This window comes from Mustela erminea, chromosome 19 (assembly GCF_009829155.1).
Source record: "Mustela erminea isolate mMusErm1 chromosome 19, mMusErm1.Pri, whole genome shotgun sequence".
In the NCBI taxonomy this organism is placed as follows: Eukaryota; Metazoa; Chordata; class Mammalia; order Carnivora; family Mustelidae; genus Mustela; species Mustela erminea.
In genome coordinates, this window is record NC_045632.1 from 56676974 (window position 1) to 56695274 (window position 18301).

Consider the following 18301-nt stretch of genomic DNA (forward strand, 5'->3'; position numbering starts at 1 on the left):
GTCCCCAGAGCTCCATCCCCAACTCCTCCACCAGCGGTCAGGGCTCAGGGCCGGCCCAGGCTTTGGGCGGGGACAGGAGCTGGGGGAGGGAATTCTAGGCGATGGTGCCCCATACCTAACTGGGCGCTGGTTACAGGGATGGAGACGTGGACCGGCAGGGCCTCTCTCTGCCCTCAGAGACCTCCCAATGTCAGCAGGTGCCTCTGAAATCCCCACGAAGGCCTGAGCTGCCACTTGACATTCAAACCAAGCTCCTTGACACACAAACCCAGCTTCATCCTCTTTGCGGTTGCCGGGAGCAAACATCCCCATGGAGCCTCTGTCCGCAGACCCCTGGACCGCCCCCGCAACCTCACTCCCATTGCCCGCGTCACTGCTCCTCTCCCTCAGTTCCCAGGTGGTGTCACCTCCTCAGGGAAGCCCTCCTTGATGCCTCTGACCAAGCCCAGTACCTTCAGAATTTTCCCTCCTAGAGCCCGACTTTGCTTCCAGAAGGGGCTTATCCTTACCTGTAATTGTCCCGAGTTCTCTGACCAGAGCTAACTAACACCACGAGCTGCAAAGCCGGAGACCTAGTTTGGCTCCTTCTGTTCCAAGTGTCAGAAAAATCTGGGGCATGCAGAGCTGACAAGACCCAATGGTGGGCCTGACGTAAGGAGAGCTGAGCCCCTACGGGACACCTTCCTGATCACGGCTGCCCCTTCTGCCTTGCGACCCATCCCAGCTGTCAACATTTCTGCTAAATTTGCAGACGGGGAACCCGAGGCCCAGAGAGGTTAACTAACTTGCCTAAAGCCACACAGCTACAAGCAGAGGGGGCAGATACTAGCACCCAGTCATGGCTGGGGGTGGGCTGGAGGGCTCCTTCCCACTCTGATTTTGGGCTCTGCCCTGACCCTGCCAGAGGACAAGGGAGACCTGGGTTCGAATCCCGGCTCTGCACCTGCTAGCCAGGCGGCCTCAGGTGGCGCACATGCTCCGTCTCCCTGAGCCTCAGTTTCCATAAAACAGGGACACAAATGGCCCCCGTTTCTTCAGGCTGTTGCTAAAAATGAAATAAGGGACTGAATATGGATGGAACTTGCCCCCAGTGGCTCCACCAACGCCTGTTAGATCGGAATACGATGACGGCCTCCCTCTGTCCCGTCAAAAACTCCGCTTTCCCAGACAAACCAGACAAGCCTGTTTTTTGAAAAACAAAAAAAACCATTTATTTCTGTCAACTGTTTGAGGACAGATGCTCTTCCCGAGCCCAGTGCAGCACAGATTTCCCACCCCCAAATGAAACGAGCGAGGAAAAGAAGAAAAGGAACAACATGAACCCATGAACCGCGCGCACGAAGGACCAAGCCAATCTCCTCTTCCTTGGGAAAAAAAAAAAATCCTTTTGAATGTGCGCTGCCCACCCGGGATGAACGCCGCAGACCTTCTGGTGCCACGAGGGTGGGGACCTGCTCCACCGGCGGCTCGGTGGCAGCCGCCCACCCCTCCAGCACAGAGAGCCTCCCCGAAAGTGAGGCATCGGCCCCCAGTTCTACCCGAACTCCGGCCGCGCACCCCGGCCTCCCTCCCAGGCATCCTCGTCCCTGGGGGAGCCCCTGAAGGGAAACCAGAAGGACTCCTTGTCCCCGTGTCCCCACTCTGTGCCACGATGAGACTTCAACCCTAAGGGTAGGAAGGAGCCGCTGTAGACTGCAGGCCCATGCCATGGCCGGGCAACTGTTAAGGCAAATTTTCTCGCTTCTGTTCGGTCGAAGTCGGGCCTGAGCGTCTCACTGCCGAGCACCGTCCCCGTCGGACGGATCCCCAGCTTAGGCAACCCTGAATGGGGGGGTGGGTGAGGGGCCCCGGAGCACGCTCAGGGGTGGAGGGGGTGGCCTGAGCCTGATACATGGGATAGACGTGTGTGTGGATCAAGGTGACCCCCCCGACGGGCACGGTGGCCTCCTCCCCAGAGCAGGTGGGTGCAGAGGGACACCAGATGGCGGCCTGGCCCCCCACCCCAGGCGATGCAGGCTGGTGGCGGCGGGAGAGGCCAGGAAAAGGGTTCACCGCAGGAGAAGCTTCCGCTCTGCTGAGGTGCGTGGCCTCGGCATCAAAATGATTTTTTCCTTAGAACAAGCAAAAGCGGGGGAAAAGGAAAGGGAGATGAAAGAAAGATGTTCCATGAGCTTCGGGAGATAAGGCGTGGGGGGGGCGCTCAGGAGGGGAGCGGGGAAGGGGCGGTGGGCTGCAGACAGGGGGGCGCGTGTTGCCTCTCACGGCGTCTCCTGTCCCTGGTGGGCTGGCGGGCTGGTGGCCGAGGCCGCGGTCCCCTCCCCCGGGGAGCAGGCAGGTGACATTGCAAGGGGCAGGGCGAGGGCGGGGGTTACTCCGTCTGCGCGTCGTAATTGGCGCCCCCCGCCTTCTTGAGCTCGCTCTTAATGAAGTCTTCCTCCAGCTCCTTCCGATCGCTGATCACAAACTCTTTAGCAAAATTCTGTAAGAACAAAATAAAACACAGAGTTCCCGTGAAGAAGGGACAGGATGAAAGTGTTGCTCAGAGAACACACCACAAAGTCCTGGAGCCTAGACTACTAAGAAATGATCAAAATAAAAATTTGGCGGCAGCATGGTTCGGCAAGAGAGGAAGAAGTCGTGACCGGAGATCAGGAAGTGGCTGAAGCCGGGACACAGTGTAGAGAGACGGTATGGGGGCCGGGGGTGGGGGGGCCAGGGGCGGGTCCTGAACGGTAACTTGTGCCCATTTCCATGGTGTGAACATGCGCACCATGGTGGGCTGCAGTCACATCAGCCACTGATGAGCTGAACTGGACCAGCCACTGTCCGCCCTTGGAGTTGGAGTGCACAGACTTCAGCCACAAACCCCGTGAGCCTGGCCCACGTGATGTAAATCTCTGTGGCATGAAGACGTGTGGCAGGTGATGTGGCTCATCTGAGAACACCGAGCCACGAAGAATCAACAGTTATTTTGCTACATGGATCCCCAAGACTTCAGCAAACATGGGAAATTTCAGGACGGTGAAAGAGGAGAATACAAAGAAATTTGCCAAAATATGAGTAACAAATCAGAAGGTCAGAATATCATCCCCCCCGCAAAAAAACAAATCCACAAGAAAATAGCATAAACAATGACCACCACTCCTTAAGTGCCGATGGGTACCAGGCATGGTCACACATTGGCAAACTTAATTCTTTTTTTTTTTATTTTATTTTTAAAAAATATTTTATTTATTTATTTATTTGACAGAGAGAGAGAGTGACAGAGCACAAGCAGGGGGGACAGTTGGGGGAGAGAGGGGGAGAAGCAGACTTCCCGCCGAGCAGGGAGCCCGATGCAAGGCTCGATCCCAGGATCCCAGGATAGTGACCCGAGCCAAAGGCAGCCACTCAACCATCTGAGCCACCCAGGCGCCCCAGCAAACTTAATTCTTAAAACCCTTTAATATGATCCAGGAACTCGATCCCTAGAGAACTACACAAAGGAAAGAAAGCACACATCCCCACAGACACTCGTCCACGAATATTCGCAGCAGCATTATTCCTAACAGCCAAAATGTGGAAACCACCCAGATGTCTGTGGACAGAAAAGCTATATAGTCTGTTCGGGTGATGGAGTATTATTCTGCCATAAAAAGGAATGAGGTACTGATACACAATATCCTGGATGATCAAAACCATTGAGCCAGACACGAAAGACCACGGATACTGTACGATTCTATTTATAAGAAATGTCCAGAAAAGGCAAATCCACGGAGACAGGAAGTAGATTTGTGGTTTGAGGGGAAATGGGGGGCGGTGAGTGCTAATCGGGATGGGGTTTCTTCTGGGGGGATGAAAATGTTTGGGAACTAGAGAGGGATGGTGGTTGCACAACACTGTGAGTGTACTAAATGCCAGTGAATTGTAGAATTTTAAATGGTTAATTTTATGTTCTCTGAATGTCACTTCAATTTAAAAAAAAAAGACCACCCAAAAAAAAAAAAGGTCACCAAACCTCCAAGAAGAATGAGTAAACCAAGAGAACACTCAAGGTCAAGTTTCACAGTATAAAGACAAACTGTCTGCCACGCCAAGCCATTAAGATACTAACAGGGAGGGGGAGGGGAAGGTTAGTATTTATCAAGCAACCTGTATGTGCCAGGTGCAGCCTCACACATCTTCTCACTTAATCCTCCCTCGGTGTATTAGCTTGCTTTCTTTCTTTCTAAGATAAGACCCAAGGGGTTGGGCTTGAAGAGATTGTGTAACTAGCCCAGGATGACCAAACAACCCTCTGACCCTCTCTACCCATCCCACCATCCTGTGCGGCCAAGCATCGGTGTCTGTCTTCAGCACAGGGACTGCACACAAGCTGGACATGTGGGCCAGGAAGGGGAACCGAGAACTGACATGTTTCTCAACCTGAGCCCCAGTGCCAGGGAGCGGGGGCGGGGTGGCGGGGAGGCAGAGAGAAGAGGAGGAGGAAGCCGACAGCTCAAGATGCCTCTAGCAGGAAGTGCAAAGTTCCCCTGCTGTGTGCTATCTATATATGGCGACTAAAGAAAACTGAGCACTCCTGTTCACGCCTGTTAGCCATTAGGAGATTGAGATTAACAAGATTGAGATTAAGAAGAGGTTTGATAAGGCACTAAGAAATCTACAGGGAAATTGTACATGGAGCTATGCAGAGTCCAACTTAAATCCAGAAGCATATGGAAAATAAATCACAGCCAAAATAAGGAGCAATCTGGAATGAGAGAGTCTAGTAAAAATGTAACATAACAATAAACATAAATGAGCAAAATTACCCCTGCAAAATAGCTATGTATCAGACTACCAAAAAACACCACCCCCCAAACTCTATACTACATACCGCAGACATGATTTAAAAACCAGAAGGTGAGGCAAAAATGACTATAGCAAAAAACCCCAAAAACAAACAAACAAAAAACCCCCCAAAAACACAGAGAGGCAACTTCACCTGCTCTCTGGATGGGAGAAGCAACTGCCTTCCAGGGGGCCACAGGAATGGGAGGGGGTGGAGCCATGTAGAGGGGGCCCCACCAAGCCTCACAGCCCACCCCCCACAGGATGCTCAATACCCCCAGAGGCTTCAAAGGTGCACTGACACTTCCCCTCAGGGTGTGGACGCTACAGAAATTCCCCAGAAGGTCTGAGTCAGCCTAAAACCCAACTCACATCGGCCCCTCCCTTCCCCACCGCAGTTCCTTCCAGCAGTCCTCAGAAGGGTCACAGTGGACACCAGTGCCCCCAGGGAGTGAGCTTCACTGTGACCTTTCAAAAAGAGGCAGAAACAGCAAAACCAGCCCTGTAGGCAGCTAGACCCTCAATCTGGGAACAACACACTGGATGGGAAGGAGCCTACATAAGGCTAGCCTGTAGCAGAGGACCACAGAAAGCGCATCTGAGCAAAGCACAGCCACCGTCCCCTTTGCTCACACCTTTACCCTCAGCCACTGTCCCTAGCACCCCTCCCCGTGTCACCAAACGCCTACAGGGCAGACAGAGGTGATGCCGACAGCCGCAGGAGTCCTGACTCTGAAGCAGTGCTAACAAACAGGGAATGTTTCATTTTCTAGCAGAAAAGGGAAAAAAGAGCCAGGCGATACCAATTTTCATAGGATTCTTATCTAAACTTTACAGATCCAAAATCCTGCCATTTTAACATGGAACCAATAGACTAAATCATTAATGGGACCTTCCATGCTCTTTTCTATGCAGGAACTTTTCGAAACCCTGTGCACATTTTATACACATGGCACAGAGCAAGGCAAGCAGGCCAGACCCCAGTGCTCAGCGGCCACGTGTGGCTGATCACGGGCGGGTCTAGAGTGAACAGGAAAGAGTCTGAAAGAATAATGTGCTCCGTCAAGGAGAATCAAGAGTCATAAAACAGCTCAGCTGATAGGAGTGGAGGAGGGGGATTTCTTGGGAGGCCGGGAAATGTTCACTGTCTTGATCCAGAATTTAAAAAAAACAAACCTTAAACTCTGACATTCACCCCCTCATTTGATTAAAAAGCCGAGAGGGGAAGCAATTCCTCCTGGGGCACACAGTGGCCTCATGGCAGGGGCCCCGGTGCAGGGGGTCGGGGGGCAGGTTCCAGCCTGGTCTGCCCTGTCCTCTCTCTCCCTCTGCTCCAGACTGCCCGTACCTCCCACCACAGCCTGTCATATCCTCAAGGCCACTAAAGCCACATGTCAAAGGCTTCAAAGAAAGAGGGGACTGTCTGGAGGCACAGTCACCTGTGGTTCCAGAATGATCTTCTCTGTCATATCTAGAAACACTTTGTCCCTGGCTCATAGCTTCCAGAAAGAGTCCTTCCCTCTTGTTTGTGAGGCCCACCCATCTAAACCTGACTCCAGGATGGCCTCGAGACATGCAATAACCCAGTTCAGGACACATTTGTCCCTGTGATGTTTCTCAAGTGCATAATGTTCATATTTCAAAGGTCTAACAGACACTGCTTCTGGTGGATGCTTCTGGTGCTCTGTTCCCAGGAAGGTGACTCCAGACAAGGACAGGTTAGAACCAGGCTCTGTACATAGTCTAGCATCTATCTGCAAGGCCGGTTTAAAAAGTGCTTAAAGGGGTGCCTGGGTGGCTCAGTGGGTTAATGCTTCTGCTTTCGGCTCAGGTCGTGATCCCAGGGTCTTGGAATCGAGCCCCACATTGGGCTCTCTGCTCAGCGGGGAGCCTGCTTCCCTTCCTCTCTCTCTGCCTGGCTCTCTGCCTATGTGTGATCTCTGTCTGTCAAATAAATAAATAAAATCTGTAAAAAAAATAAAAAAATAAAAAGTGCTTAAATACTTGCCTAACCTTGGTTTTAAACCATTTCACTTTTTTTCTAACTTTTTTTTTTTTAAAGTAGGCTCCACACCCAGTGTGGAGCCCGATGTGGGGCTTGAACTCACAACCCTGAGATCAATATCTGAGCTAAGATCAAGAGTTGGGCACTGAACCAACTGAGTCACTCAGGAGCCCCTAAACCATGTCCCTTTGAAATGGCTCCCAGTGGCCTGGGTTTAAACCCCAGCTTTAGTCCCGAAATGTGCTGGGCGTGGGCTTGGGGTTTGGTGCAAACACAAACAGGAACAGTTGTCCACTTGCACCTCCAGCAGTTGGCCCTCCCCAAGAACCTCCCTCCCCCCACCTCCCTGGGACTTCCCACCCTTCCCTCCAACACACTCCGCCACCCCCATACTCTACCCCCACCCCCGCCCCAGTCTCCCCGTGTGCAAATGAGGACAAGACCTACATCCTGAGGCTGTCGGGAGGATCTGAGGACTGTGCATAAGGCCTGAACACTCGAGGAGGGTTCCCAAGAAGGACGAGGTGATATTTTAAGTGATCCGAGGTTCCCCTTTGTTCCCAAGCCTATCAGGGGAATCTGACATGGAAAGTTTCCTGAAATGCCCAAGAGTGAGGGACAGGGAGCGGCCGGTTCCTCTTCTCTCACCCACAATGCTTTCTTCACCCCCACCACTCATTTTAATGAAGGAAAGTCCAGGCCATTCCTCAAAATAACCAAAGCAGAGACACGGACACCTCCTCGCCCTTGCAGAGAGAAGACAGCAAATCCCGCTGCAACCCAAAAGCTGGGCACCTCCAGCCACTGCGGTAGAAGTGTCGGGTCTGCTCCCCGGAACACTATGACTAACCTATGCAGAGAATGTGAGTGTAGAGAAAGGTCCGGGAAGACAAACCGATGTGGAGTTTGGGACACGTAAGTTTATGATGGCGGCAATGCACACTTCTACAAACTTGGGTGAGGGAAGTTTTTTTGGTATCATTGTATCCAAAGAGATACAATGGTGCTGAGGGCTCTCTGAGAGTCTGAGAGCAGAAGAAGAGAACCAGATGGGCCTCTAGAAACGTCCCACGGGAAGCAGTTAATGGTTCTGGGCCCTGGTCTCTTGCTCCATGAAAGAAGTGGGCAAGACAACAGGCGGTCCTGGCACTTTCCCACCAGCCATCCAGGACTTTGACTCTAAGCCACCAGGCAACATGGGACCAAATTCTACAGTGGATGCCAGAGTCTGAGGGGCAGGGGGGAAAACTGGCACAGGAAAGTCAACTGTGGGATCGGAGACTGGCTTTCAACAGGGAGATGCGTGCTAGCTTCAGGTCCATCCCTATCCCCTGCACTGAAATGCGGGGAACACAATCTCTCCTCCCCCGCATGTGTGCTGGGGCAGGGGGTAGACGAGAGACATGCTGACCTCAACAATGTATCTTTTCCCCAAGTGGGTGAAGATTAATTATAGGCCAAAGAGCTCAGTGTGCTGAAGGAAAGCTGTCAGTGCCCCCTGCCTGCATCGTGGGGGGAGAAAGGAAACTTCCAAGGAACAAGGACCAGATGAAAATGCACAGGATCAAACCCGCCAGGCGTTCAGCTGCCAACCCCTCCTGCGCCCCCCACATCTGCCCTCCTACGACCATTCTAAGGCACTTCAAAGGCCCAGGTTTTTAAAATCCTTCCAGCAAGGTATAATTTACTCAAAAAGAACAGGTTCTTGTAACAGGCATGAGTCATCCTAGAGAAGGGGAATAAACAAACAGCAACATGGCACGGCCTCGCGTTTGGCAGATTCGGGAACAAAGGCCCCTGCGTCACCGGTGCAGTTCACGAATGACATGACCCTACTTCGCTAGGGAGAAAACAGAGGACAAGGGGGAGGCATTCGGTCACATTTCACGGGGGCACTGGGAATTTTGGTTGCATCTGGACCAGTCAGAAGCCCCGATGCCCATCTGCTGATGTCTGAGTATGGCCACATCGAGATCGGAAATGGCAGGAATGTGGGAAACATGCTGTGGTCCTCCCGCACCCACAGCGGACATCATCATCAATGATGGCGCTTTTCGCACGAGTCCACACTCAGCATCAGAAGCCTTCTTAACCCACAGCCCCCGCTATTGATCAACGGACAAGCACAATTAAACCCAGGCTTATGTTTTCCATTTCCGCCTGGTCAAAACTATGCTAGCCTTTCTTCTCGGCCACACCCACTTTGGGGAATTTTTCCGGGAAATAATTCAACAGATTATTATAATATATACTCACAGATGTTCATTGTCAGCAAACACCAGATTGTCTTCCCATTTCAACAAAACCTGAGTAAGTAGATAGTATCCGCATCGAACACTTCATATACAGCAGGAATTTAATGCCATATTTTATTGAACTTCTACAATCCCGTGAGTTAGATATTATCATCCCAAATTTTCAGAGGGAGCTCAAGTTCAGGGAAGTGAAGTGGCCGACAAGAGGTCACGCCTGCTGAGTGGTGGGCTGGGTGTGGCCCCCACCATGAGGCCCGTGCCAAGGTCATTACTAGGAGCGGGCACACCCACCTACCACACTCCCTGAACAGAACAGTATTCAGACATTAAAATTATGAAAACCAAAAACACATTCATGAAATCGCTATGAGAGGTGGGGGACTGTGGCTCGTCACCATTTCATTTCTTCATTTCGTCTGAACCATTTTTAAAAAAAACACAGCGCCCTGGGGGAGAAAACAGGCGGCCTGGGGCTGGTTCCAGAAGGGACTCTCCAAGGCAGCGTACCCAGGGACAGATACTGGCAAGAGAAGTACGAAAGTGAGGAGTGGCCCATGGAAGGGACGAGAAACAGGACAAATCTGAAGGACACAAGCTGCAAAGAGCACAGGCAGCTCTAGCCCAGCAAGATCGTGGGGTACACGCGTGTCCCCCACGAAGAGGAGGGGACTGGACTCAGTGCTCGGGGCTCCTTTGGGGAAGACCTGACTGCGCTCTAGCTAGGTCCCTGCGGCAGGGAAACCAAACCGTATGCCGGTGACCGTGTCAGGAGGCCAGCTGCTGGCGGGTGACCAGGCGGGGCCCTGCCACCACTGGCTGGCCGAGGGCTGGGACCCATCTGGAGATTAGCGAGGGGGTACCCAGGCCCCAGCCCACTGGGTAGTGCTCTTGGCTTGTGCAAGTGGCTGCCATTTCTGTTCCAGGCTCAGAGCATGAGCCATCCTCCTCTCTCCCCTAAGAACCGTAACTTCCTGGGAACAGGAGCACAGACTGGGTCCCATGGCTCCCCACAAGGAAAGTGGGCTCTGATCCTCCACCAGCTGCTTCTGCCTTGGCTCAAGGACACACGCATCCAAGCCTCAGCCTTCACATCTGAGTAGTGGGTGTAATGACAGCACCCCCCACCCCACCCCGATACCCACACAGCCCTTCGCAGGCTGCCTGGGGCTTTGTATTTCTGATCAGGTCCTCTGTGTCTTAAACACAGGACACAAGCCACAAAAAGCCCCCTTGCCTGAGCCCAGGCGCAGGTGAAATGCATGAGCACAGAAGGTCTTTCTGGTTTGGAGAATAAAGGGCCTTTCCATAAACCACGAGCTTGAAGAAGCACCCACATTCCTGGTGAAAACAAACAGCTCACACCCTCTGGAGAGCCTCGAAGCAGCCACAGCCAGTCCCCAGAGTACCAGGTCCCCAGAGTGCTGGGCAGCAGCGAGCACTTTGAAGGGAGGGCAGTAGCCCCAGAAATCTCATGACGCGGACGAGTGTGCATTCTCCCGGCCAACCCAGGCGGCTCGCACCTCGGCTTGCTACAGGAACAGAAGCACAGTGTTTGGAAATTCCAGTCCACCCCCAAATCCCTCCCTGTGTGTAACCAGTTTCCACAATTTAATATAATCCCAAGACGGGCTGTTGAACATTTAGGAATGTTCTTCTTCTGTCCTAGGAATATGCAAAAAGAAAGACAGTCTGAGGCCTCTGTGAACAGATTCGTTTCTCCACTTTTTAGCACCTGTTTTCGTACTCCTCTAGACACAAGGGGGCTCTGGAAGCAGCCATGGTCCCTGCCCTCGAGATTATCTTCTAGGGTCATTTACTTATAATTCATGGAAATCTATCATTCATGGGATCATAGGAGAAACACAGAAGGAGCGGCCGATTCTGAAGGGGGCTGGTAGGAGAATGGAAACCTTCACCAAGAGGGAAGGTTCTGAAGGATGAACAGAAGTTCACCAGTCACCCAAACAGAGAAACCCTTTCTCCACCCCTTGTATTTCTTTAATCCTTCCAACGGGGCCATGGGAATTAACACTCTCCTTTTCAGGACAGCTCTTTCACAGATTCAAAAGATAAAGCTACTTGCCTGAGGTCCCGAAGCGAAGGGCTGAAAGGGCCAGGAGATCAACTTGGGCCTCACGCCCCCTTAAGCCCATGCATGATCTTTTCCATTTGACACAGCAGCATCTTTTTCTTCTTTAAATCAAGTGCTGAGCAGTGATATGCCATCTCCAGTTTTTATTTTAAAGGCCCTTCCATCAAAAAGATGGAGTAAGTTTAAAAATAAATCTAAGAGGTTTATTTCCCACACAACTTCTCCAGAGCCTTTAATGGGCCATGTGAATCGACAGAGGTAGGGTTTCCAAACCGCATGTGACCTCAGAACATTTTCTTGGTGCTGAGGACTCTGGAAATGGGCCGCAGGGACAGGTGACCATGTTGGGGCTCTGGGACTAGGTGGTCTGGGCGCCAAGCAGGGCTCCGCCATGTCCAAGCACTGGGACCCTGAGCAAGTGACCTGGCTTCCCTGGGACCCAGGCCCCTCATCTATAAAATGGGGATAAGGATAGAACCGGCCTTGTCGCAAAAAAATTAATGATTTTAATAGGGGAACGTCCTAAGTGCCAAGCACATGGCGGGGGCACAATAAAACTACTGTTATGTGCATTATTAGCACAGTGGTACACAGACGTGGCCTTCTGGCTGGACTGTTAGCTCCGTCTGGTCTCAGCCCTGTGGGGTGAGAGGTCTAGCATTTACGCCGACCCCAGTCCTGGGGTTTAGAAGCCGTGGGAATTCCCATTAAGCCATTAGCTCCACACTGTCGCTGAACGTCCAGCCATTAGTCCCACACTGTCGCTGAAACGTCCGTCCTCGCTGTCCCCGCTGCTTGTTGGGGGCAGCATGGCTGCTCTCCTTCCCCAAGGCCGAAAGCAGAGACGGACCCTATGGTCTCCCCACCCCGTGAGCCTTCACAGGGTGTTAAAAAATAAATAGAAGGACCACATGAATAAAGCCATTCTGCAAGGCCAGCACGATGCATCACGGATGGAGTCTGCTCTAAATCAAGACAGCCTGGGCCAGTCCGGACAGCAGGGCCCTAGCAGTGGGGCCTGCATTGTCCCCGTAATCCCGCATAGGCGCCGGAACAATGGCCCGTGTGTTCTGTCCCCAGCACCAGCCGGGCCCTTCTGTGCGGCAGGCGACAGGCAGGGTGGGGCAGCCCGGCATGCTGTCCATCCGGCCGAGCCCCCCTCCCTCTGCAACAGACCCCGGTCCGGGTGTCACCACTGTCCAGCCCGCCTTGCCCAGAAGCCCATCTTGATTGTCTTGCTTTCCCCTGGACATGGACCCATCTCAGTTTCTCAGCCTGGCACAGAGCACAGCCTAGACAGCCACAGTCAAAGCTTCTGACTTTGAATTCCTCTGGACACTGGGCTGGATCTGCTGTGAGCCCGGGCTTTGGGGCAAGTCCTAGCAGTGCCCCAGGCCTCACTTTCCCCATCTGCTAATGCACCTGACAGCAGGCCCTGGGGAGGGATGAACCGGCTGACATCGGCAGCGACCAGGGTGAGCAAGGCCGGGACCTCTGGTGGTGCTGACAGTGGGGACTCCAGTCCAAGCCATGTGCAGGCCAGTGAGGCCACGTGGCTCGACCACAGACTTATCATCTCCTAAGGAAATAATGCACAATGAAGATGGAGAGCCAGGCCTCAAGGTCTTGTCGAAAAGGGGAAGCCAGGGGGCTCTTGGGTGGCTCAGATGGTTAAGCATCTGCCTTCAGCTCAGGTCATGATCTCAGGGTCCTAGGATCGAGCCCCGCATCGGGCTCCCTGCTCAGCGGGGAGTCTGTTTCCCCCAGCTCTGCTGCACCCCCTGCTTGTGTTCTCGCTCTCTGTCAAATAAATAAAACTTAAAAAAGCAAAAAAAGAAAAAGGGGAAGCTGGGAATAATAGTAGCTACCACATCCAGGTCCTTACCCGATGTGGTTCTAAGCACCTCCCCCTTTTTGCTCAACTGTGAGAGGCAGACACTGCATTACCCCCGTTTTGGACTTCAGAGGACTGAGGCCCAGAGAAGGGAAGAACACACCCAAGGTGGCCAGCAGGTGCTGCCGCCGGAAGGTGAGCCCACACCAGCGGCTCAAAGAGCTGCCCTCCCACCCACAGCACTGCAACCCCCCCCCCACTGACAAAGTAAGCTAAGGCTCCTTTAAAGGAACATCATCCTAGACAAAAGCACCACATTTTTTAAATGAAAACGTTTCCGAGTGTGTCAAAACGGAACATGACAAAGCAAGTCAACCCACTCAACTCTTCATTTCATAGATAAGGAAATGACAGCCCAGGAAGGAAGAGTGACTTGGCCATGGCCAGGCAGTGGGGGCATGAAGACTGGCCTTTTCGGATTCCAGTATCTCTTACGTCCATTTCTATCGACTACATTTCATGCAAGGTACCAGGGTGTGGGCCTATTGCTTCATTACAATAAAACCCGGGGGGTTATTGGCAATCTGACAGTCAACCCACTTCTTCTTCACGTGGAAATCATGGTAAGAGGCAGGTGGAGAAGTGCTGTGGGCCACAGTCCACAGAATCCAGACTGGCCCATCTGGAAGGTCCCTTAGAGAACATCTGCTCTGAGTCCCTATGAAATAGAGGGGAAACAGAGGGGAAACTGGCAGGTACACCAGGCTCAGCACTATTTTAATGACTGTGGAAAGACACCAGTGGGCCGCGTAATTGACCCTTTGTAACAAATGGGTACATTTGCAACTGTAGCATACACATGAGCTATTGTGATAGCTTTGGATATTAAAACCTTTTATTTATTTATTTATTAAAAAGATTTTATTTGACAGAGATCAAAAGTAGGCAGAGAGGCAGGCAGAGAGAGAGAGGAGGAAGCAGGCTCCCTGCTGAGCAGAGAGCCCGATTCGGGGCTCGATCCCAGGACCCTAAGATCATGACCTGAGCTGAAGGCAGAGGCTTAACTCACTGAGTCACCCAGCTGCCCCAATAAATAAACCCTTTTAAATGCAGAAATGACAAAGGCAAAAGGTAAAGGTCAAAAATGTCTCACTGCACCTGCAGTTCGAGAGGGCATCCAAGTTCCCCCACCCTAGTGGACATGGGTGACTTTCCCTTTCCATCTACCAGCATCCCTCTCACACCTGGGAACATGCCTGAGCTGCCAATCATGAAGACCCGCCTCCCTGCCCATGGGATGTGCATGTGACCTAAGTTGAGCCAATCAGGGTCCTTTTAAGGGAATGACAGACAGTAAGGGCTCCCTCTTCCCCCGGATCAATACCCAGAAGAACCACCATAGCCTGGACTGTTGCTGCTGTATGGAGGCCACTGAAGCCAGACCCAGAGAAAAGAGAGATGAGAGAAAGCTACTGCTGGAACCCTGGATCCAGCCACACCTAAAGTCCGGAAATTGTGCGCTTCCCAGTTTAGAAAGCCACGCAATTCCCCTTTTTTGCTTCAAGGTCTTTGAGCATTCGGACAAATGGATAACAACCAACAGTCCCCAGTGAAACTTCACACCGCAGAATTCTATTTCCCGAGATCAGCCTTGGTCCCCGGCTCACTCAACTAAACTGAGCCGAGTTCCAGACCTGAAAGGAACTCTGCAGCCTGCTCGTGCGATGGGGTTTCCTTTGGAGATGAACGGAAATGTTCTGGAACTAGACAGGGATAGTGGTTGCCCAACACTGTGACTGTGCTTTAACACCACTGAGTCATACGCTTGAAAATGGGGAAAATGAGCAATTTTATGTCACTGTATTTTACCATAATTTTTTAAATGGAAAGACAAAAGGAGACCGGCAAGATTCAAAAGACCGTCCCACTGGCGAGCGCTCTCTCCCCACACGCCCTCCCTTCTCTGCTGGCCACGAAGGCGCAGGTCCAGGTTGGCCAGCGGGAAAAGGAATGCGCGTGGAAGGTGGCATTCAGCAGGAGACCTTTGGCCTCGAAACAGGCACTCAGGTATTTCTCATTCTGCTCCCACAAAGGAGAGCCCTGTAAGCTGGGTAACCATTAAACCCCAAACGGAGCCGGAGAAAAACAGCCCGTGGGGCTGAGTAGGGGGCTCTCCAGAACCGGGGTGTTAGCCAGTGATGCTGGGGAGGACAGGAACTCCATGACATTTATGAAATAAACACTGACTGTCTCCCAGATCTGGTGCTAACCCGCTCAGAGAAGACCAGCTGATAACTCAGACCTTTCTAAAAATGATTTTCATACCTCTGGACTCTGGGAACCCCGCCTCCTGAAAACGTATCCTAAAGAAATAATTCAGTGGGAAAGCCAAAGGAGCTGCATTTATTAAAATGTTGGTTAGAACATTACTTACAAAAATAAAAACTGGAAGCAGCCCAAAAGGCCAACAGCAGGGGAACACGGAGTACATTACTGTGCACCAGTACACTGAACCGCACACTCAGCCGCCAGAAAAACGCTCGTGACAGAGACTGCAGCCGTATCACTTATGAAATTACTTCGGTGGGGGCGGGGGGGGGGGTGCCCACCTAGTGTGATTTTCGGGCTGAGATGCACAGGGGCGGGGGGAGCTGGCCTCCAGAGCTGGCAGGAAGAACGGAAGACAGGCCACCATAATGCAAGGATGGGAATTCTTTTTTCTTTCCTAACATGATTTTTTAAGCCCAAGTTTTATTTGTGGGATAATTTTAGACCTACGGAAAAGCGGCAGGAGGGACATAGGGGAGTTCCCACACACCCCACACTCCATGTGCGTGTTGGCTAACATCGTACGTTCCTGCGCTAAGTTGGCACAATGGAGAATCCGACCCAGAAATGTTACCATTAACTAAACTCCAGACCTGGTTCCGATTTCACCAGTTTTTCTGTTCCAGGATCCAATCCACGATACCACGAACCACACAGCCTATGCTTGTGTTTGTTCTGTTTTTGGTTCTTACAATTCAATGGCTTTTCACATAGTCTCAGATCTGTTCAACCATCACCACAGTCAACTGAAGAATATTTCTATCGGCTCAGAAAGCAAGCCCATACCACGTTCTGATCGTGGGCTTTGAGAAACCCTTTTGCAAAAGGGAGAACCCTTTGAAGGAGAGAACTCTTCCTCACCTCCCTTCCACCCCGGTTTATCTTTCTGGAAATCAGACATTCTCTTTTCAGTGGGACCCAACCCTCGTCCCACACGAACCATCTCGGACGTTTCTGATGGTGTCAATTTTGGTTACATCCAGACCAGAGAAACACCTGGCAAGAGAGCCCTCTACGTAAAACTTAGGAATCTCAGGGGCAAAACCCCTCTTCCTACTAACCTAGCAAGGGCTGGGGAGTACAGGTGTTTTTACTGGCACCCATTGTGTGCCAGACCCCGGTTAGAGGACATGCACAAAGTCTCCCGCTGTGCCCTCACAGCCACCCCTGGAAGTCAGCCACCGTCACCCATGATCCATGTAGGCAGTGGCCACCACTTTGGTCATCCTTCCTGCCCCCTTCTTCACGAATCACCTCCCCCATCCCAGAGGTAGGCCCTCAGCGGCCACGTTTCCATTATGTGGTGGTCAAGACCACAAACCCAGCTACAGCCCCCTGCCCGCACCCCACCCACAGCCCTGGGAACACGTCCTCAGTGGCTCTGGGGATCCAGAGATGTGGCGTGGCTTGCTTTCCATCCTAGGAGCTCAACCCAGCCCACCCCGTCCCTGGGGATGGTGATCTCGGTGAGACGCGACCCGCCCAGACCCAGAAAGGACCCAAGACCACTGACCTGCACGACCTCCTTCACCAGGGTCTTGTCCGTGCCGGTTTTGGCTCGCTGCAGCCCGCTGACGCTCTCGCCGATCCACGTGATGAGGGCGAACTTGGACCTCTTGCTCATGGCATCCCCGGTGGTGAAGCGCACAAAGGCAAACAACCGGACGTCATCTGTCGTCAACAGCAAGAACAGGGCACCGTGCTCGGTGAGAACATTCCCAGACTTTGCTCCCAAGGAGGAGCCATGAGCCAGAATGCTCCCAGAGCGGCGCGGCAGGAGCCCAACACTGACCTTGGCCAACTCGTGCAATCCGGCGACGGCGCCACAGGTCTCCGAGGCCCATTTCACAGCTGGGAGCAGAGGGGCCCGGGACATTCCCGAGGCCATGTGGGCATTTCAGGCCATGGTGGTTTGGGAACACAGGCCTCACTGGCCATTAACCCTGAGCTCCCCACCCCCAATCCCTCACGTGGTCAAGGAAGGCTCAGATTCTGCGTCTGATTTATCAAGACCTTTCTCGGGTCTTCTTATCCCCCGAGGCGCTGCTCGGAATGGGAACCGAGATGGGGGGTGGATGGTGGGGGGACAGGGTGGCCCTGATCTTGGCGTGGGATAGGTCTCTAGGACCACTGGGCATGTCTAGCTCATGGCTGGATGGTTAGCGCAAGGAAGAATGCGGAGTATGGTTCTGTTGGGTGTGTCCTGCTGGTTACATGTTACAGATCTGCTGCTACTAAAAGGTCTTGGGGGGGGGGGTTGTCCCACTCATCCACATCTACCCATCTTTTGTCTCATTACCACGCTTTTTTCCATTATTGTCCCTTCCAATGGCCCGCCACTGTTACGCATTATAAAAATATTGGCGACAGTCTTGAGATTTTATTTTTTTTTTTATTTTTTATTTTTTAAAGATTTTTTTTTTTTTAATTTACTTATTTGACAGAGAGAGAGCACAAGTAGACAGAGAGACAGGCAGAGAGAGAGAGAGGAAAGCAGGCTCTCCACTCAGCAGAGAGCCCGATGCGGGACTCGATCCCAGGACCCTGAGATCATGACCTGAGCCGAAGGCAGCGGCCTAACCCACTGAGCCACCCAGGCGCCCCAGTCTTGAGATTTTAGAGTGACCCTGCAGAGTGTGCGTTTCCCACAGGATGGTCTAGGGTTTCTTCGCCTCGGCACTCCTGATTCTTGGGGCTGGATCACTCTTAGTGGTTGGGACTAGCCCGTTCAAGGCACGGTTTCTGAACGGCATCCCTGGCCCCCCGCCCAGTGGAGGCTAGTATCAGGCCCCCACCCCAGTTACATCAACCAAAAACGTGGCCAGACATTGCCCCGCGTCCTCTCGGAGGGGGAACGGCCCCCAGCTGAGAATGAACTTCTGGGCAGTTTGTGTCCCCATCGAATCAAGACCCTCTGCGTTTTCCACCAACATTTTGTGCTCAGCTTAGTTCCTAAATAGTCCGTATTTTAATTGCCT

General features: G+C 52.4%; 1 protein-coding gene across 1 annotated transcript in view; it reads right to left on the reverse strand.

Moving 5' to 3' along the window:
• Positions 1–1192: 1192 nt before the first annotated feature.
• Positions 1193–18301, reverse strand: part of COTL1 (coactosin like F-actin binding protein 1) — a 39477-nt gene continuing 22368 nt past the window's right edge. The window contains exons 3-4 of the mRNA XM_032324223.1: positions 16837–16994; positions 1193–2479 (exon numbers count right to left, since the gene is read on the reverse strand). Of these exons, the coding sequence (XP_032180114.1) occupies positions 2369–2479; positions 16837–16994 (269 nt within the window). The 3' untranslated portion in view covers positions 1193–2368. The remainder of the gene's footprint in view (positions 2480–16836; positions 16995–18301) is intronic.